Below are 22363 nucleotides of genomic sequence, written 5' to 3' on the forward strand. Positions count from 1 at the left end.
TTCCCCTTCTAGGGCCGTGGTTCTCAGTGGTTGTCCATTACAATCATCTAGAAACTTTATTTTTTTTTTTAACTTGTATTAGTTTAAAGATTTTACTTATTTATTTGAGAGAGAGAGAGAGAGAGGGTGCACAGGCGGTGGGAGGGGCAGAGAGAGAGAGGGAGAAGCAGATTTTCCTGATGTGGGGCTCGATCCCAGTTCCCTGGGATCATGACCCGAGCAGAAGGCAGATGCTTAACTGACTGAGTCACCCAGGCGCCCCCATCTAGAAACTTTAAAAGAATTCTGATAGTTGGACCCCACTGTAGACCAGTGAGATCAGAATCTCTAGGGGGAGGACCACAAATCAGTATTTTAAAAAGTTCCCTAAATAATGCTAATGTACAAAGTTGAGAATCATCCTATTTGGGGTATGTTCTAGCATCAGACTATACAGCTAGATCTGCTTCTTGTTATCCCATGTAAAGTCTCATTTTGCATAACACACTTGGAACAAATCCAAGAAGGAAGATTTTTTTTTTTTCCTATTCTCTCTCTACCCACCCATTGCCCCCAGGATATTTTTTTGTGATGTAGTTTAGGGAGGCTCGATCTTACCTTCTGAGGATGCAGGTCATGCTGATAGCAGTGGGTAACAGGATTGATCAATCCTTCTTCTTGGGCTTGTTCAGTCTGCACATCAGATGGGAACTGAGGGGACCCAGGAGTGTGATTTACTAATAGTCACTGGTCACTGAGCTTTGACTTTGGAGCCAGGCATTTGGATTTGAATCCTGGCTCTGACACTTATGAGGCTGGGTGACCAAGGACAAGTTACTTCAGCTTTCTCTGTTTCTGTTTTCTCATGTGTAAGCCAGCCTTAATGGGCTAATTAAGATTAGAGGTAAAGTACATGGGATGCCTGATGCATTGAAGGTGTTTTACAAATGGTAGTTATGATCATAATGTAACTGATTTTACTTAGCCTTTCCTTACTCATAGTATGCATCCCTGAAAGGCCATGAATTAAGTACAAATTTGGGTATTGACTTATATGTCTCACAGACTTCAATTAAAGTTTCCGAATGTATTCCCAAAGTAAAGGAAATGTTGCCACCGAGACCTGATAAAACCCACTTAAAATTTAAAAGGCCATTCTGTTGCTGTTATTTTCCAGTGCTCTAAACTCATTATCTGAAGAGCTGGAGAGAGACTTTCCCCCATCAACTGTAATTCACGACCATTCTGTACCAAGTTTTGTATATCAAGGGACTCAGTTTTATATATTTAAGAGGTCCAAGTGCTTTTATTCTTTTTTATATGAACAGTGTAGTATTTCTTCACTATGAAAGTAAACATTTATCAGGTGGATCTTTTATTTATGTGACTGGATAAAGTTTATAGTGCTAATTGATGCCGAAAGTGGTCTTTAAACTCCTGGCATATTTTTAACTTCTTCGAGATGTGGAATTTCAGAAAAAAATATTTATGAATAGAAGGGATGGTAAACATTCAAAGGCACACACCAATGTCTTGTCACTTCCTGAGAACGATATCAGAAGTGTGGCTCCAACATGAATGGGCTTCCTTGGAATGTTGACTTTAGGAGCTGGTAAGATGAGCAGCAGACCTGAAGAAGGATCCAGATACTGGTGAATAAGTCATTAGATCTTTTTGATGATACTTACAAGAAAGGTAAAATGTGGTTGATGCAATGTTAGGATTTGGTTAAACGGAATATTTGATAAAGTGGGAAGATGATTAGGATGAATTTTTAAGGGAAAAGGAAGTTTCTCATTAGAAATATAACCACGGGAAAACATAAACATGGGGAAATGAAAAAGCACAAATGTTAATGTTACATTACTAATTCCAGGTGGTACGATTAGAAGTGATTTTTTTTTTTTTCTGCAGTGAAAACACGTTACTTTTGTGATTTAAAGTATTTCATCAAATGACTAAGCTGAAGGGGCACCCGAGAAAGGATAGGTAGGGCTTTGTTTGTGCTAAATTGAGAGGGAGGTCCTCCTCATTTCGGTTTCAGGAGAGCAGACAGTGGTTTGTGTGACAACCCATTCTTCCTTGTTAGCATTGACTGAGGTTTGTAACGTTGGGTCAGATTTGCCAAAAAAAATTGTTAAAACTTACTTCGCTTTTGGATTCTGCAAGTCTGTCTCATTTTTCTGTTGTACACTCAGCATTTAGAATTTGGTCCTAGTGTTTGGAGTTACTTCTCTTTTGGAGGGGTTAGTGATGGTGGTGGAGTATTCACTGTAACAAATTACTTGTATGTTTCTCTGATGATTCTGTTGAGGTCCATGAATGCCTACTGAGCACCTGCTTTATTCCAGGCACTGTCATAGGTGCTGGGAAAGGTGGGCCCAAAGTCTCTGTGGAGAAGACTGCATATCAAGGAGAGTGATTCATAACAAAAATCACAGTGTCAGTGAATAAGAAAACAAAACAAAATACATAGTCCCCAAGTGCCAAACTCTTGTACCCTTTAGTTCTTTCCTCTTATCTCGTCTATATCCAAGATTCTAATATCTATTTTGTTACTTATTTTTTAAGGGAGAGGGGCATCAGTGCATCCTATAGCTTTCTCTGTGGTTCTAGTGTGTGTGTTCTCTGTGTGTGATGACGGAGGCTAAGAAGCCAATATTAAGCTTCTCGGTCCATGTTTTCATAATGCCCATCATTGTCTAGCCACATTGTGGACCCAGCTCTTGACTCTAATTTTAATAGCCAAGGAGCATGGATTTCTGCCGGTCAGCTCTTACTAATCACACAGTATGTAATTGTCTGCAGGTTATCTCTGAGATTAGTTGAGTCAAACAAGACAGAATGCAGGGGGCATAATCGAGACTTATTCTTCCCACTTGATGATGGATTTGTATTCTTTGTGTATTGTGGTCCTGCTGGGGACTTGAGACTTGGCCCTAGGAGTTAATGGAAGCTTCGTGTGTAAAAATGACTGTGTGTGTATTATTTGAAAATGGTTAATGTTTTTTCCTATTCATGAACCTGAGAGCACCCACCTTATGTTCTACTCAAAGGATTAGCCTGGTGTGCCTTTTAGTTACCTCTGTCAGGAACAGCTGGTCCATTATTAACCATGGTGGCCTATTAGCCATTTTTTAATTAAATGCATCCCAGTCTGACTTTTTCTTGTTTTAAAAAATTTCTTTGTGTACTAAAAATATTATATAATAATATTCACTTTTTGGTGTACTGTTGAGTCCTTTATTTATTTATTTAATTTTTATTTTTTTTAATTCATTTATTTGACACAGAGAGAACGAGAGAGAGAGAGAGAAAGAGAGAGAGAAAACACAAGCAGGGGGAACGGCAGGCAGAGGGAGAAGCAGGCTACCCCCTGAGCAAGGAGCCCGATGCGGGGCTCCATCCCAGGACCCTGAGATCATGACCTGAGCCAAAGGCAGCTGCTTAACCAACTGAGGTGCCCCGAGTCCTTTTTTTTTTTTAAAAAAAATTAAGTTTTTAAGAGCAGTTTTAGGTTTAAAACAGAATTGAGAGGGAGGTACAGGGATTTCCCATATACCTTCTGCTCCAACATTTGCATAGCCTTCCCCACTGTCAATATCACTTACCGGAATGGTACATTTTTTACCAAGGATGAACCTACACTGACATATAATAATCACCCTAAGCCGATACCTTAGAGCTCACTAAGTTGTATATTCTTTAGGTATGGACAGATGTATAATGACATATATTCATCATTATACTATCATACAGAATATTGAGACTGCTCTCCCTCCTACCCCACCCCTGACAACCACTAATCTTTTTACTGTCTCCATGATTTTGCCTTTTCCAGAATGTCATATGGTGGGAATCGTGCAGCCTTTTCAGATGGGCTTCTTTCACTTAGTAACGTGCAGTTAAGGCTCCATCACGTCTTTGCATGACTTGATGGCTCATTTTTTAGCTCCGAATAATATTCCATTGTCTGATTGTACCAGTTTATTTGTCCATTCACCTTCCTGACTCTTTCTTTATCGGAGGTATGTGTTGTATTTTTCGAGTTCAACGTCTGCAGCCTTCCAGAATCCTGTGTGTTCCTCTCGTCCAGGGCATCAGCATTTGGTAGACGCGGCAAAGCAGTGGGACAATAGTTGGAAGTTATTGGGACTTTGCCAAAGCTATTTAAAAACCCTAATACAGCATTCCAAAATGTATGCTATCTCTTTTTTTCCATCCTTTTACTTTGTTTTTTGGTTTTTTTCCTGAGGCTTTATTTAAAGAAAGTCTTTTGTAAGCAGCATATATTTAAGGTTTCAAAAAAAATCTAGTCCGACAGTGTTTGTCATTGAATTAGAGAATTTCAGTGTGGTTACATTTCTCATGTAATTCCTCATATATTTGGGTTTAAATCTACCATCTGATTTTTTTTTTTTTTTGTATTTGTCCTCTCTCTCTCTTTTTTTTTTCTCTCTTCTTTCTTGCCTTCTTTGGATTAATCAAGTATTTTTTTTATTATTCCACTTTTCCTCCTCTTGCGGCTTGTTATAAATGTTTTACTTTACTTTTAATGGTTCTCATAGAGATTACAACTTGCACACTTAAATCATGGGGGACGTTTCCTAAGTGTGTACTTCTTACTGTTTCCAAACAGCACGACAGCCTTAGGAGACTTTAATTCTATTTATCCTTCTCTTGCATTATGTTTTTTATTGTCGTGAATTTTAACACCACACATTTCTTAGCCCCCAAAAGGCATAATTAGTATGGTTTAACACAGTCAGGATTCACACGGATTTACCTGCATATTGATCTTTTCTGTTGTTCTTCATTCCTTTCTGCAGCTTCAACTTCTACGTGAGTCATTTTTCTTTGGCCTCAAGAATACTTAGTGCAGGTTTCTAGCAATAAATTCTGTTTTTCTGTGTCTGGAAAATGCCAACTAAATAAAAAAATTGCATTATTTGCCCCTCCTTTTTAAAAGATTTTATTTATTTACTTGACAGAAAGAGAGCTCTGAAAGAGAGAGAGCACAAGCAAGGGGAGAGGCAGAGGGAGAGGGAGAGAAGCAGGCTCCCTGCTGAGCAGGGAGCCCAACTTGGGACTCGATCCCAGGACCCTGAGATCATGATGTGAGCCGAAGGCAGATGCTTCTGACTGAGCCACCCGGGCACCCGTGCCCTTTGTTTTTGAAGGATAGCTGGAAAAGAGAATTTAGTTTGACTGTTATTTCCTCCTGATGCTTTCATATCTGGATTTAAGTTTCCCCTGCTAAAGAGCAAAGGGGATGTCGTGATTTTATGTTCCTATCTATATTACATAACAAATTAGGTGTACAGTATTTTACCAGACACTTTGGGCAACGCAAAGATGAGTATAAAACGGGGTCAGTGCTGTCAAGGAAGCTTACGGTTGAATGGAAGAAACATATATACTTAACACGGTTTAAGGGAATAAATCCACAAGAGTGGGAAGAGGGAAGTTGCGGGATGTATAGCTAATCAGTCGGCCATTACGGCCCCAAATGGGAACAGGAGTGTGGAGATGTGTGCCAGGTTAAATTCCTGCCCTGGCAGCATATCACTTTGGGAACATTCTGGTAAGTTACCTGGCTCTCTGCCTCAGTTTGTTCTTGAGGAAATGGGAACCCCGTTAGTGCCTGTCCTGTGAGCTGTTGTGAGGATTAGTTGAGTGTGTCCCACAGTAAGTACCTGGTGAATGTTTACTATTCATAGTTGCAATTATTTCCCGATTCTAGAGGCAAGCGAGATGGAAGAAGGCTCCTAAGTAGCACCAACTCATTCACAGAATGGATCCTTTAAATCCTGAACACTGAGGGGTTCGTTACTGACTGTCGGGTGGGGAGGCACCTCCAGGTCCAACACTGCTTAAAGTGGACGGTTGAGTATCAGGGTTGCCATCTGGGTTCAGTGCCCAAGAACTGGAAATTCCAGCTAATGGTAAATATTTATTCCTTACTGCCTGAGCAAATGTTCCTAGGCTGGGGATGTTTTCTCTAGTGAAGAAACAAAGGTGATGGTATGTGTGAAGATAACGGTCTGCTTTCTCACTGGCTGTCAGAAAAAGGGAAACAAAATTGAGCAACTGAATTTCTAGGTTTACTCTCGCCTCCCCTCCCCTCCCCTCCCCTCCCCTCTGCTTTCCCCTTCCTCTCCCCGCCTCCCCCCTCCTCCCCCCTCCCCTTCCCCCTCCCCGCTCCCCTCACCTCTTTTGCTCTTTTCTTTTCTTTCCTGGACTTGGTGTATTCAAATAAGCTTAACCAGTGCACTCTTTTTCTTTTTTTCCGCTGCTTGGAGGGGGTGGACTTGTTTTTTTTCTCTATAAGAAACCTTGGGTAAATGATTTCTCGGACTCAGATTTTTCTATTTAAGATGGGAAATCAAGTGGTTATCAGAATTAAATGAAGTGCTGTTTTGTTAAACTGTGGGATAAAAGAAAGTGAGGTAGTAAAGCGATGCTTACTGGCTAGGTTCCGCAGTAATTGTGATTTGAATTTCAGTATCCCTTTTTTGTCTTATTTTGATAAGGGATGGAAAAAGGAATTTTATGTACATTAAAAAATGCTAATCTTAAAAACAACCACAAGAATTTAAAATAATATGAAGTGTTACTTCAGCTGTCTGCTTTGACCAGAGATTCACAAATGTAAAAAATTGGTGCTGGGGCGGCACCTGGGTGGCTCAGTTGGTTAAGCGTTGGACTCTTGGTTTGGGCTCAGGTCATGATTTCAGGGTTGTGAGATCAGCCCCACGTTGAGCTCTCTGTGCTCGGTGCAGAGTTTGCCTGAGATCCTCTCTCCCTCTCCCTCTACCCTCCCCTCCATAAATAAATAAATAAATAAGTAAATAAATAAATAAATAAAATCTTTAAAATAAAAAAGAATTGGGGCTCATCAGGCAGGGGAGTATCTTATCATTCCTTCCCTCCTTCCATTAGATTAGATAGAGTAAAACTACACTAGTGGACCTGAAGCCAACCTTGTTGTTGTGGGCTGCTGTGTAGTAGAATGAGATTCTTGATCCCTTCCAGAAACCATGCAGGAGACCTATGTCCCAGAGACCCTTCCCCCCCCCCCCCCCCCCCCCCCCCCCCCCCCCCAACTAGAGTAGACAGCATTTGGAGACTGGATGGCTTTGAATCTCAACAGCGCCGGGAGCACTGGGCTTTCTGTTTTGGCAAGGAGAGCACCACTGCTTCTGCACAGAGGGAATTACAGTTGCTGATTTATTTTTTTTGTTTACCAGCTGCAGGATGCAACTGTCCTTATCTATGGTCTGACTGAGACCAGCTATTTTCAGAAATTTAACACAGTGAGGGCGCGTTGAGGCAAATACCAGCTGTAGGTTTAACTGCTGGCTTTTTGGCTGTTCAAATTTGTTTTTCTCTTTAATGTGCTAGTTGGTCATCTCTGAGAAAATAAGGATTACTACCCCCAGGCCCTAAGTTGTTAGCTGAACTCGCCTGGATCTTGCGCCTGCCCTCTGCCGTGTGACCACAGCGCTGAGGGGCATTTGAGGTCAAGTTACTTTCTTTGCAGCGTGTGACTGCGGGCTCTGGGGAACCCCTTGTGTGGTGAGAAGGGGACTTTATAAAGGGATTGCTGCCACACAGGAGGCCCAGGTCCTTTTAGCCGTGCTTGTGGGGAGGGTGGTCATCGTGTACAAAGAAGCGAGATCTGTGAATAAGCTATTAGGTGTTCAGTGTCGTTTCAGGCCGTTCTACTTATTATTATATTCCAAGGCTTCATTTAGTTAGTCAACAACCTTTTGTCGAGCACCAGCTGTGTTTCTGGTACTATGTAAAGGAAGGTGGTCTCCGGGCCTTTCTGTTGCTCAGTCACCGAGATGGAGACTCTTGTGCAAATAATGACAATTCAGTGTGATCAGCAGATGTTAGAGCAGAAGGGTACACAGGAAATTATAAGGTTGTAGAGGAAGGCAGGGGTACTGACCCACCAAAAAACACATAGAAAACAATAGCAGACATATATTTGTCCATTTGAAAGTCATTTTTAAAGAAAAAAAAAACAGACTGTAGTTTCTTTCAAGACTGGATTTTGGTCCTCATCCCTGAGATTTTCCATCTGGTTTCTGCCTACGGAGCCCTACCTACTTGATCACACCAAGGGCTTCTTAAGCCTTTGACTCTGCAAAGAACACTTGTTTTACTGAGAATCTTGTTGTGTTTTGCTCGGTTGCAAGCTTTTCAGAAAGCTTTCACTGTTGTGCAGTGTGAAAAGTACGGGAATAAAGGTACGATGTCTCACTTCATGGCAGGGCTGGAGTTCGAACTTTGAATCTCTAAGAACTAATAGAAGGGACCGTTGCATCCAACAATTTGACTTTTGACTTCTTAAGTTCATAGCTGCCTGTAAGGATCTGGGGAGGATTAGAGAAAGTGTAGATACCAGAGATCATAAAGATAAATGCCCAGTTCTGCACTTTGAGTGCAGGGGCTCATTGAGTAGGGGCTCAATACATGTTTGCTGCTATCTTCCATGTTGAAATTTGAATTCTGCTTTCTCCTTTTCTGACTCAGGAGCAAATGATACCACTCTGCACATTAAGGAGAAAGGGAACCAACATTTGCTGAGTATCTACTGTTTCCCAAACACTGGGTGCTTGACATCTGTCTAGCTTACCTAGCAAGCTTTCATGGTCCTGAGAGGTATAGGTTGGTATTAGAATTCAGACATATTTCTGTATTTTGTTGAAGGCCATGTTCAGTGTATGATGCACCATTATACACACGACTAAGGAAGCTATTAAAACATTACCATTTATAGTTGTAAGATATATCCCTATTTGAGAGATGTTAAAATGTGAAAAAATATACACCATAGAATTAATAAAATATGATAGTTGAGCTTGAGTGTACAGTTTATAAGGAGAAGTCTAGAAGCAGATTCTTGGGGTCTTGAGATTGATACACTCTCTCTCTTATGTATTCACACATGCTTTTTTTTTTCCTTTTTAAAATTGCCTTTAAGGATAAGATCGATTAACATAAGCAACTTATTTAGTAAACACAAATGGAAGACCCATTATGTTTCGAGCCCTGTGCCAGACACTGGAGATACTAGATGAAAACTCATGCATACAAAACAAAACACAAAAACAGGGAATCCTCCCTGAAGATGCTGACAGTTTTATAGGAGGGATAGGTATGAGCCACAATTTAGAGGATATTCTGTGGATTTGAAGTGGCCTTTTAATTTTCTCTTGAGACACAGTGTCTCCATGTTCAGAAAAGGCTGAATTTATTAGTTGATGACACTTTCCACCCCTTAATACACACCCTTACTGGCTTTCTCAAAGAATCCACTGAGAGGACATCAGAATCAATATTGTGAAAACAAGCTTATTTTCTCCATCAACTACCAGTGCTGGATATCATATTTTTACTTATTTTTGGAGCCAAAACTCATATCTGGATAAAGCTTCATAGCTTCCAGTTTGGGCCTAGCTTCTCCATCCTATGTTTACGAGACTGTCTCTTGATCTGTTATAACTCATGTGCCAATAGCAGATGCACTTGCTAATGAGAAATTGCATCATGGTCAACAGTAGGTTTTATGATACACCAGTTGATTTCAACATTTTAAACACTTATTCCTCATATTCTTTGGGAGTGTCAGCTGTCACTCCTGATTTTCCCATTACATTTTTTTTTTCACAGAGAAACTTTGATTTATCCACAGTTGGGCTTTGTCAGGGGACATGGAATGACCAACCATTAAAATGACTTGTCACCAAAAAAAGAACTAGAAAAAAACACGGGGAAATTCTTTGTTTTTAATCTCATAACAGTAGGTAAGTCTCTTCTGACAATGATAGAAAACACTGAAGTCATACAGGAAAGAATCAACTCCTTAACAATAAATGTACAAGCCAGAAAGCATCATAGGCAAAATCAAAAGACAGAATAATGACTGGGAGAAGTTGTTTGCAACATAGGGTTAATAGCCTTAAAAAAAAAAAAATGAAGAGCTTTTACAAATTAATTAAGAGACCAATGACCCAAAAGAAAAATGGGCAGTCTGTGAACAAGAGAGTTCACAGAAAAGGAAATACTGAAGATTCTTAAAGGTATAGGTTTTTTAGCCTTGTTCAGAATAAGAAGAATTAAAATGGAAACCTACACTGAGATACAATTTTAAGCTCTTAGATGGTAAGGAGGGAAAAGTATGACGCCATTTTTTTTGTGTTGTGAGGGTGTAGGGAAAGAAGCACAGTATCCATTGCTAATGTGTGTGTACATTAGCCCAACCCTTATGGAGAACCATCTGTATTATCTACCAAAGTGTATGGCAGTTGACTACTGACCTTGCACTCCCAGGAATATGTCCCACATGTAGTCGCACCTACCTCCGCCACGTGTGTAGAAATTGCAAGTCCAAGTATTCCTCTGCATAAATGCCCTTCAACAGAGAATTGGTCGTGTAAGTTGTGGAACATCCACACAGTGGAACAGTCTGCACTTGTCGAAAGGAGTTAGTCAGCCGTTTATGTGCTAACCTCAAGAACTGTTTTTAAATGGAAAAAAGGCAAAGTGCAGAACAGGGGGTGCGCTCGGCCACCATATTGTGTTAAAAAAAAGTAAAAGTAAAAAAATGTAATAAATACAGAAGAGCTGGGATCAGGTGGAGACTATATATTACCTATTTATTGGTATATCGACTGTGTGGAAGAGGACATGAGGAACTGGTAAGAGTCACCACCAGCAGGGGAACTGAGTAGCTGAGGGAGAAGTATTGTTCATGGTTTCATACTTTTGGAATTAGGTACCAGGTATAGTTCTAATTCTAAGAATGCATCCAACTAATAATTTTATTAAATAATACTAATTTAATCAAATTGAGCAGGTTCAAAACACTTTGAGTCACTGAGATGAGCTTGAGCCTTCTTATCTCAAGGTCATGAGTTTCCTATGAAGTTCCTTTCTATCTTCCACAGCGCCTTAAGGCAAGCTTGTAAGATTCATGCAACTTCTTTTCATGGTTAGAATTGTTCAAAGGCTGTTTTGTGGGAAAGGCTTCCTAATGGGTTCTCAGTGAGTGAAATTTAAGGAAGTCCACGTCATTTCCAGCAGCATGATCTCCTCATGTGTCCATGGGGCTGAGCTTTTGTAAGGCTCAGCAGTATGTCTGAATGTGAGTGAGCTCCAGCTCTGAACCAAGAGAGCCCACTTACTCTATCTAATCACTTCCTTTCTAGTCCGTGAGTCAGCTCAGGGCTGCAGTGTTACTGTTGATGTCCGCCGCCGGGACAGCTTGCAGACACATGCGCCCGCAGCTGGGCGGGGCTCACCCTCCCGAGCCAGCTGGTTCTTACCAGCTCTAGCAGCTTCCTACAGCACTCCTTGGGGCTTCCTCTGGCTCTTCCCCTCTGCATCCAGGAGAGGAACAGATCCCTTATTTAGGGCAAGGATTGGCCACCTTGACTTAAATGTGGGTGGATTCGTAGGCTTTGGGATTCAGTTTTGAAGTTAACTCTTAGAAATAAACAGAATTGATGGATGACATATACACGCAAGACTGGCAACTACCTTGACTTGGGCTTGGGGTAGTTCAAGGAGAAACACACTCTGGCCAGCTAACCTGGGATAAAGTTTAAATATAACCTTAAGGAAGGTTGCAATTGATACAAAATACTTTCATTATGCTCTGCTTGGATAGATCTAGGGTGGGTGTGAGGTGTCTTTTAAAACAATTTCCCAGTGGCTTTGTCATTTTTTGGCCAAGGTAATCCTCTGAGCCTCCCAAGGGTGAGTTCCTTCATTCTGCGGGCTCTGCTGGGGCTCCCAGCTCTCGGAGGCCCAGTGTCCACTCAGCTCTGCTACGGTGGTGGTCTGACAAAGGGCTTCCCAGGGAAGCTAAGCAGGGCTTCTTGGCGTTGCACTCCTGTTGCAGCTTCCATCCCATGATCTCCAGTGGCCTTGGGGGCATCTAGACCACATAAGAGCAGCAATGTCTGCTTGGCAACTGATGATTTTGATTTAAGTGTTAGCCCCGTTCCCTGCTTATGCAATGGAAGCGCCTCCTTATCTCCCTTTCCTGTGGCAGGGACTGGGCAAGAGAAGAAAGACGGAAAGACAACAACAGACTAAAGAGTCAGAAGCCTAGGAAAAGTTTGGGGAATTTTTGTCTTATAGTTATTTGGCTGTTGGCCCTCTTGTATAATTATTTTCTGAACTAAAAAATAAGGCTTACGAAACAAAAAAAAGTTGAAAATACAGTACAGCAAACACCCATAAACTTACCAACTAGATTTAACAGTTAATTCACATTTTAACATCTTTGCTTTGTCTATATACATGCATGTATATTTCTAGTTCACATTTCCATTTCCAAGACTTCCCTCCAAATTTCTTTAAAACTGATACTACTTCTGAGGGCTAAGGAATCAGCACCTTCCCATGTCCTTTTTTTCTTTTTGTTTGCAAAAAAAATTTTACTGGGTAAATTTGGATCATGCTTGCCAAGACCTCTTACTCTGAGTTGAATTTAATAAGAATTCACACTAGAGGAATAAAGTCATTGTCTCCTACTCATTTTTCCTTTTTATTAAGTTGGGGACCACTGCTGTATTTGTTTCATTTTTTTTTAAGGAGAAATCATTGTATTTCTCAGGTATTATTCACTATCTGAACTTAGGAATTGAATAGATTCAGACAATTTTTGGAGAGACAGTTGGTAACTGTCATTATCTGAACCCTCATTTATATCTGAAATCCTGGAACTACATAGATTTAGATAACAAAGCTCTCCTTATTATCTGCATTCCTGTTCTCTAAACACAGGAACTACATAGACTCAGTATCTAGATACTCATATGTCAAGGGAGATAGCCCTTGCTTCTATCAGAGCCCATTCTTATGTACTTACTAGACCTATAGGAGGTCATGAAATCTAATTTGATTTCGATTACATGAGCTCTTGGGAGAGCAGGGGTAACAAGCTTGACATACTATCATCATCCTTAAATAATTTTAGTTATGTATTTATTTGTGACTGTAATTCCTTTGAGATGAAATTTTAGTGGCAGTTGAATGTGTTTGTTTTTTTTAAACAGTCACTGGTCTGTTGGGATCTGGAATATTTTCAAATACAAAGCCAAGTTATTGGGCCACAGTTGAAGTGTCTGATATTTACAGAATCTCTCATCTTTATCTCAGAGCAAGAGTGTGAGCTTGCCATTGAGTTACAGATCCTTGTGGACCCTGCCTTTTGCCCCTTCCCTCTGGCTCAGAAGCCAGAGCAGCATCTTGTGGTCATGTAATTGCTTGTATTGCGTGTATGGGGGTTTGACATTTCCTGTAAATGTCTAGTGGGTCCAGACAGAGAAGTGACATAGCTCAGCAAGGAGGATCACTTAGAAACTAGACGGACCTGATCTTGAATCCTTGCTTTGTGACCTTGGGCAAGTTATGCAAACCTCTTAGAGGCTCAGTTTTCTCATCTGTCAGATGAAGCTCATAAGAGCTACCTTCACAGCGAATGGATTACTTATATTTCATGCTGAATCATTTTGCACAGTACTGGTATTGGTTTATTTCTTAAAGTCCCTGTTGTTTACTGGATCTGAGCAACAAGCTGGTCAGCTCAGATGGAATAGCAATTAGTTTTCATTGAATTTAGCAAATGGGCTTTTAAAAACCATTATTGAAGTGATGGAAAATTTCACAAATGTGCATAGGATTTTCCCCGCTTTCTAAGTGTTGAATGAGGTCTGGAGGGAAAGTTCAGTGGAAAGGGTAACCTTTGACTGTAAGGAAGCTTCTTCTTGAACCTATCAGGCATATCTGGCTATAGAATGGGGGAAAAGGGGCCATGTGGAATCCAACTAGGTAGTGCCTGGAGCCAAGGGGTTAAGTTGAACCCCTTTAGCAGATTGGCAAGGAGCATCTAGGCTGGGTAATTAATGCTTCATTTCAGGGGGTCATTGATGCATCAAAGTTGTTAATTAGTTTTATGAAAACAGATTGTGCAACCACAGGAAGATTGTAATTGGGTAGTAATTGAAAATAACGCAGTGGTAAACCTTAGTTGGGTGAATCAGTTGGGGGGTAACTTGAAAGGAGAAAGGGAGTCGGGGCGGGTGGGTTGGGGGCGGGGAGAATGGCATAGCAAGAGTAGGGCAGACAATAAATAAAACATAAGTTGAACAGAGATGACCTGGTCTATCATTTTTGTTCAGACATGAGGAAACAGGTCTAAGGAGGGAAGGGATTTTTCTAAGACCACACAGCCAGTTAGAGGTCTGTTTCCTCTCTCCCCTTGCAGTGAAATCCCAGGATATTAATGACTTTGATGTTTAGGAGTTGACTATGAGGAACATTACAATGCACGCTGGAAAGACTGCTTCTGAGGCAGAGAGTATACTTAGGAAAGCTGCTAGATCATAGGAGGGAAGAAAGGTAGTCTTAGAACCTTGTTTCATTTCACTTTTGCCATGACCAAGACTTGCAAGGATGTTCCTTTACCACCCATTACTGGACCATCCCCAAGGACTAGAAGACTCTTCAGCCTCCACAGTGTATCCATCCTCTTAAGAAGGGCCAGTCGACGGGGAAAGTGCTTTTTGGTTTGATACTAAAAGAGAAGACTTATTTTTGAGCTTCAGTTTCAGGTTGTAATTCAGCTGAGCACCCGGAGTGGGCACTTCACTTTGGAACCTGTAGGAGCAGAGGGTTGTCCGGACACAGCTGGAAATGGCTCATTCCAGCGTAGCCCAAATACAGGTTCAGTCCCCGTTCTCACTAACGCTGCTACAAACTTCTATAGCCCGGGGGGTGTTCAAGCCCCCAAATTTCAATCAATACCTTGTTTACCTCATCCATTTGGCTGGTTCCTTGGACTCAGTGGTTCTGGTAATCAAAAGGAAAACAGGTCAGCAGAGCAGCTTTAGTTAGGTGTGACTCAGCCGTGGACTTGGAGGTGAACCGTTTCTCTCTCTTCCTCTATCACTTGGGACTAATAAATACAGTATCTGGAAGGACTAAGTGTACTTGCATGGAGACTAATCAGGAGGACATTTGGGGGCTCATTTGGCCAAAATAAATTGCATGCTCTTGAAGTTCACACAATAGAACCACCGGTCTGGTTTTGACTGTTTGGGGAGCTCTCCCCTCATCATCCCTGCCTCCTCCCCTTTCTGTGTGTCTTACCGTCTCTACCTCATTTCCCCAGTGAGTCTTCCAAGTGAGCATGATGAGCTCATGGCTGGGAGGCAAAAGGAATTGTATTTTTTAAGTTTCTGCAAAGGGACTTCGATTATCTGGTGGATAGATTGCCTTCACTGGCCAAGTTTCCCGAGAGGCCTTTCTCTTAAGGCTTAATATGTACCTCACTGCAATAAGTTGGGGGGGGGGGGCAGTGTTGCCCTTTTGGGCCTGGGAACGCTTAACAAAAGTCTAGAGAGGTGCTCGGACAAGTAGGTGATCTTCCAACTCTCCTGTTCCTTGGCTACCGATATAAATAGGATCCACAGCAGCCATAACATTTTCAAGTTAGCAAAAGGAAAACATACTTATCAGTGGTAACTGCTTTTAAAAGATAACATGTATTGTTTTTATAATTATAAAAGTTAATATTAATATGCCCCTGTAGAGAACTTGGAAGGCTCTAAGATGCATAAGGAATAAATTAAGTCACTCGTAATCTATTTTGTGAAATTTGGATAAGTTTATGTTTACAGCTTTTGCAAGAGGATGAGACCCTTTTCTGACTTTCTTGTTTAGAGTATTTGTCTTTTGGGGCACCTGGGTGGATCAGTTGGTTAAGTGACTGCCTTCGGCTCAGGTCATGATCCCAGATTCCCGGGATCGAGTCCTGCGTCGGGCTCCCTGCTTGGCAGGGAGTCTGCTTCTCCCTCTGACCCTACCCCCTCTTGTGCTCTCTCTCTCTCAAATAAATAAATACAATCTTTAAAAAAAAAAAAGAACTTTAAAAAAAATAGAGTATTTGTCTTTTAGTATCTAAGTCTTTTTAGAGGTATTCTTTATTTGCTGTGAACTCAACAGTGAACTTTCTGAATCAATAAAGAATTAATTTATTCCACATATCCTGATGACTTCATTTCCAGTTAGAGCTATCATAGGTCATACAATGCTTGAGTTGCTGTGTTGCAATGCAATTTTGATGGGTATTATAAAGAGTAAGGTCAAGGGAGGAAGGAAGTTAAGTTTCTATGAGCAAGGTTTTCTTTTCTTATAGGAAAAAAATGCAAATAACTTTAGAGAAATCTGGAATGCAACTGGCTGCTGTGTATCCTGCATAAAGCAAGGGATACCTACACTTAGTAGCTGAATAGATTTTCTAGGAAGATGGTTGTCACGTGATCTTGGGCTTTGGCTATGGTTGTTAGCCCCACTGTGGCGATGCTAAAACCATTTTTAGGGGCATTTTCATATTCTCTTGACTCATTGTTAATTATAAGAGAGCATTCTGCAGCATTCTGTCTTTCTGAATGATGTTGGAAATCATGCATTTAATTTCCACGGATAGGATCCTTTGGCAAAAGTGGAGAAAAAATTAAATATTTAAAGTTTTGAACTAAGTTCAGGAAATGGGTGGGTGGACTCCTTAGTCTGTTGGCATGTGATTTGGGGGCAGGAATTTCTTTTTTTAAGCAAGAACAGGGCACTATATTGACTGGCCGTGTTGTCCAATGTAATGTTGTCCCTGAGAACCAAAGTGTAGACAAGTGCTCTTTGTCTAATTGAGTGAATAAAAAATGTGTATTGGCATGAATGGCCATGTGCATTTTCAGGGCGGAGGGGCACATGCTGGGGCCCTATTGAATTAAAAAATTTAAAAGCATACACATAAAACTTTGTGGATCGGAAGGGGGCAGCTGGGAATGCATTACCCAAGTCTTAAACTCAGGGTATGGGTGGTTGTGCAGAGGACAAATGCTGTTGGAACGGTAGACACGTGCAATAATCGATGGTCTTGGAGTCTGCAGTCAGTTGCAAGAATTTCTCAGGCCTTATAGGTTGTACAAGAGGCAGCTGTGTTTGCTTTGTGCTTTTTACAACTCTTCAACCTAATACTTTGAAATGAGGGTCAATGTCTTCTCGATTGAGGAACTTGAAAATGTTTTGCTTGTCATGTGTAAGTGAAGTCAATAGGGTTCTAATGAGTGGTGATGAACACTCCCTGAACCCTGCCCCATGGGATCTGGCCACCTGACTCCCAGATTTGCATCTGTGCCAGAAGAACCAATAAAAAGATTAAGGTCAATGGATTTGGAAGATGCCACAAGTGCCTGCCAGAGTTCTAAAGACTAGTGGCAAATGACAAGCCAAGTAGAGGTATCAAGCAGACCTGAGTTGAGCACTGGCCTTCTCCCAATGGCTATGTGCCCTCTCTGGGCCTTAGTCATTTCACGTAAAATGGGGTGATATCACCTATCATTTCCCCACTGCACGGCCGGGTGCAAGCCGTGGTTTTTACCTTCCCCAGCCACTGTAGCAGCATCCTAACTGGTCTATCTTATTTCTTGCCCCCCTAAGATCCATTCTCCATGTACCAGCCAATGGTCATGAAGCTCACCATCTCCATCTGAAACCTTCTTGTTTGTTTGCTTACTTGTTACTGTCTTTCTGACCCTCGCAGCAGAAGCTTATTTTGTCACAATTCTGGAGGCTAGAAGTTTGAGATAAAGGGGTCCTCAGGCTTCTCTCCTTGGCTTGTAGAAGATGGTAGCCTTCACCCTCTGTCTTCACATGGTCTTCCCACTGTGTGTGTCTGTGTCCTAATGGCTTCTTATAAGGACACCAGTCATATTGGAGTAGGACCCAACTATCCCTTAATCACCTCTTTTTGAAGTTATTTAGTTGGCCCTGTCTCCATGTATAGTCATATTCTGAGGCTCAGGAAGTTTCGACTTAAACATATGAATTTGGGGATATATAATTCAACCCATACAGAGGGGAATGTTCTAGATATTATCTAAGACCTTTTCAGCTCTATGAAATTATATTTTAAGTTGGAGGTCTTCCTCTTCACTCCCTTGTCCTGCTCCACTCCTGTGAGGTAACAGTTTCATGCATAAACTTCCTAATTTTTTTGTAAGATTTTATTTCTTTGAGGGGCACCTGGGTGGCTCAGTCGTTAGGCGTCTGCCTTCGGCTCAGGTCATGATCCCAGGGTCCTGGGATCGAGCCCCGCATCGGGCTCCCTGCTCAGCGGGAAGCCCGCTTCTCCCTCTCCCACTCCCCCTGCTTGTGCTCCCTCTCTCACTGTGTCTCTCTCTGTCAAATAAATAAATAAAATTTAAAAAAAAAAAAAATTTTATTTATTTGAGAGAGAGAAAGCAAGCACGAGTGGGGGGAAGACCAGAGAGAAAAGCAGGCTCCCCACTGAGCAGGGAGCCGATGCGGGGCTCGATCCCAGGACCCTGGGATCATGACCTGAGCCGAAGGCAGACGCTTAACCGACTAAGCCACCCAGGTGCCCCTGCTTCCTAATTTTTAATGTTTACACATAGCTCCACGTATATTTTTGAAGGGTTTAAAAAAGTGTGTGTGTATGTATTTAGCAATAATGTAAGTTATGGACCGTCAGAACAGCAGAATTTATCTATAAAACATTAAATGGGACAAAAAGAACACCTGAGGGGGTTTCAGTTTCATTTTTTTCTCTTTAATTTTTGAACTATATAATAAAAAAACATTTTTGTTTGTTTCCTCCCCCAGCTGGAAACTGACAAGCTGGCTCTCCCCATGAGCCCCGGCCCCCTTAGCCCGAGCCCCATCCCCAGCCCCAACACAAAACTTGAGAATTCCACTCTGCTGACGGTGGAGCCTTCCCCGCTGGATAAGAACAAGGGCTTCTTCGTGGATGAGTCGGAGCCCCTTCTTCGTTGTGACTCCACATCCAGCGGCTCCTCCGCGCTGAGCAGGACGGGCTCCTTTATTACCAAAGGTACGGACATTGGCAGGATGGCTACAAGGCCCATTCATTCTGTAAGCCTCCCCCAGAGAAGCCTCTGGGGTTTCTCCCTGGCCAGTTACACAATCCAGTGGTAGTTGAGTCATTTGGGAGACCTGTTCGGGAAGACCTATCCTAGACCCCAGGATGAGGCTGGCCTCAGAGAAACCACGTCACTAGCCAGCCAGGACCCACCCAGAAGGTCTTTCCAGCGCTGATTATCTGGCCGAGAGTCCACATTGGTCGCCCTTTATCCTCATGATGCTATCGAAGGTGTTTCGGGAAGGTCTGATAAAATGTAGTCTGGCAGGTTTTTTTGAAAATTATTTACCAGGTTTGTAGAATCCAAGGATTTAAAGTGTAACCTATCTTGAGAGTGAGAGTGTAGGTTTCAGTGACGCAAACGAATTAAAATAGCAATGTTTTAAACATTGTGGATTAGTACATTTGGTAAATAATTTGCCACTTGCAGTTTTTCATAGCAGGATAGGGATTGGTATGCACGCTGTATTGATGACAGTTTTGTTCGAAATTTCCCAGTTTGGGTAATTCCAATTATATTTTCGTGAAAGGGTTATATTTTATGTTATGTTATAGTTTATGTTTATAAGATACGTTCTATTTTCTATACCTTATCTATTTAGATGATCTATTTTATATTTAAATGAAAGATTTATATTTTAGTTTGTATTTTATGTTCCGTGTTATATTTTAGAGAAAGCTTTTTATAATAGTAGTAAAAGTTACACTCCTTCACCTCATTGTGTAAGGTATGACCCAAGAAGCAGTATTTTCTTATTTATGTGCTTTTGCTCTTAGCAGTTTAGTTTTTTAAAATTTGGCGGTGTAATTAGAAAGTCAGATGAGCAGATTACATTGACTTGGAATTTTTGAGGGGCAAAGGTGAACTGATGTCTTTGTTTAGTAAACACATTACAGATGGGGAGAGTGGTTTTTTTTGTTGTTGTTTGTTTGTTTTGTTTTATTTAAGTTTCTGTAAGTATTTCAGCATCCTCCTGAGTTTTAGAAGAATCTAGAAGTCTTGTAAGTCTAGGCAAAGTCATGCTAATGACAATCAGCAACCCATTCAAGCAGTTCCTTGTCTGACCTCCATGAGTCAAATCTTGTTTGTTATCTTAAGTGCAAGGGTGGGGGGGGGACGCTCACCTTGAGGGTGGGGGTGGGAACAGCCTGTGGGGAGGGGAGCTGTCCCTCCTAGCTCTCTTCCTCTCCTGTTTCCCCAGTACAGTCCCTTACCTCTGCCGCCTCCCCTCCCCTCTCCTCCCTGCAGAAAAGAAGGACACAGTGTTGCGGCAGGTACGCCTGGACCCCTGTGACTTGCAGCCTATTTTTGACGACATGCTCCACATTCTGAATCCTGAGGAGCTGCGGGTGATTGAAGAGATTCCTCAGGCTGAGGACAAGCTGGACCGACTGTTTGAGATTATCGGAGTCAAGAGCCAGGAAGCCAGTCAGACCCTCTTGGACTCTGTGTATAGCCATCTTCCCGACCTATTGTAGAACCCGAGGGATACTGCACTCTGGAAATGACTCAGTGTAGTGGCAGGGTGGTTTTTCGTTGGTTTTGTTTTTGTTTTTCTAGTTTTTTGGGGGCGTATGTGTGTGTGTGTGTGTGTGTGTGTGTGTGTGTTTAACAGAGTATATGGCCAGTGTTTTGAGTTCTTTCTTTCTTTTTTTAACCCTTCTAGGAAGTTAGTTTATAAGCCTTCTCAAGGTGTAACTGTTGAAAAATACCCACCACTAAAGTTTTTTAGGTTCCATATTTTCTCCGTTTTGACTTCTTACGTATTTTCAGAATTGTTCTGTGCACTTTAAATTCACTTAATGTACCACAAACGCAGTGTGACTTTCCCTGCACACTGGATTGTGAGGCTCTTCTTAAAAGTATAATGGCATCTTGTGAATTCTCTAAGCAGTCTTTCATGTCTCAACATCCACATCTGCTTTTTTTTTAAATGATTACTATTTTTATTATTATTTGTAATTTACAAATTTTCCTAAGGGTTGAAGAAATGTAATACCCCGTTGAGTTACTGTAATACAATTAGATTTTGAGTTCTCTTTTTAATATGCCTTGGTGTAGAGTTCATATTCATGGCTGAAACTTGACCACACTGTTGCTGATTGTATGGTTTTTCACTTGAGCACCGTGTAGAATGCTTCATTACTTGTGCTTCTCTTATGCTAATATGCTCTGGGCTGGAGACAGGAAATCCTCAAGCCATCAGAACTTGCTATTTAAGTGGCTTGACAACTGGGCCACCAAAGAACTTGAACTTCATCTTTTAGGAATTGAGCTGTTCTGGAACATACTACTGCACTTTGGAAAGTCACAACTGAGTGCCAGGGGCACCTTTTTCCATAGGGAATTTGCCCAGCTTTGCTTTAAAAGATGTCTTGTTTTTTTATACACACAGAGTCGGTAGGTCCAGTCTGCCTCAAGGCCTTGGTCTTGGTGGGTCTCCTTCGTCCTTCAATCACTTTAATTAAAAATGGCTGCAGCTATAAGAACTCTCGTCTGACATATTTGCAACTCTGCTCCCATTTATAAACCTGCGCTCTCTCTAATGCTCAGTTGGCAGACTCGAATGCAAAGGTGGCGTGGACTGCCTTTGTGTGGGCGGGGTTTGTGGGTCGTGGTGAGGGACTGATATCAGAAAAATGCCTTCAAGTGTACTAATTTATTAATAAATATTAGGTGTTTGTTACTTGAGTAGTTTGAGTGTATTTACTACTTGCCTTATACATGTGCTGAAGTTATAACTCTTTGATGAGTCTCTTGGAAAAGAATGTGTGTATTCTAAAAATTTCAGCATTTCTGATCTGTAAATCATGCAAATTAACAAAGCTTTGTGTCTGGAAGAGTATCTGGAGATATGTAGAGAAGGATGGCCAAGCGTTAAAGACGACCAAGCATTTCCTGGTCTTTTGAGGGTAAATCTAAGGCTCCTGTTTTGGAGTTCATCCCTATTTTTAGAAAGGAGGATTTGGAGGTGGAGAGGTGAAAATGATGACCAGGCCCTGGAGTATATTCTTACTCGTGTCCATCGAGGAAGTTTGCCACTCGTGGGGGGTCTATACCAGTTCACAGGCTTCTGTGTGAAACTTCTTTCTCCCTGACTAACTTTGGGGGGCTTTCTTGGCAATAGGGCAAGGTAAAGTCTTATGTGGATGGGATATATTACATCACATTCTATGTATTGTTTTATATTATATTGTATCTTGTATTTGGTCACATAACCGCCTTAGCCTGGGAACCCTGGCTCTATAGAATTCCAATGGCCAGGACCTCAGCAATTTTAAGTTCCTCTTTCAGTGGGAAAGTAGAAGTAGATGGCCTGTCTGAACACTTGGACTCCTATGTCAGTGACATTAAAGGGGTTTTCTGCTTTCATCCACTTCCACGTGGCTGGTTTCTAG

At 41.5% G+C, this 22363-nt stretch overlaps 1 protein-coding gene across 1 annotated transcript in view; it reads left to right on the forward strand.

The window, feature by feature from the left end:
- The window catches only part of TNFRSF21 (TNF receptor superfamily member 21), a 66243-nt gene extending 44587 nt beyond the window's left edge, over positions 1–21656 (forward strand). Inside the window, exons 5-6 of the mRNA XM_032409687.1 lie at positions 18688–18916; positions 20214–21656. Of these exons, the coding sequence (XP_032265578.1) occupies positions 18688–18916; positions 20214–20443 (459 nt within the window). The 3' untranslated portion in view covers positions 20444–21656. The remainder of the gene's footprint in view (positions 1–18687; positions 18917–20213) is intronic.
- Positions 21657–22363: the final 707 nt, after the last annotated feature.

The sequence above is a fragment of the Phoca vitulina genome, unplaced genomic scaffold, assembly GCF_004348235.1.
Source record: "Phoca vitulina isolate PV1807 unplaced genomic scaffold, GSC_HSeal_1.0 scaffold11, whole genome shotgun sequence".
Lineage (NCBI taxonomy): Eukaryota > Metazoa > Chordata > Mammalia > Carnivora > Phocidae > Phoca > Phoca vitulina.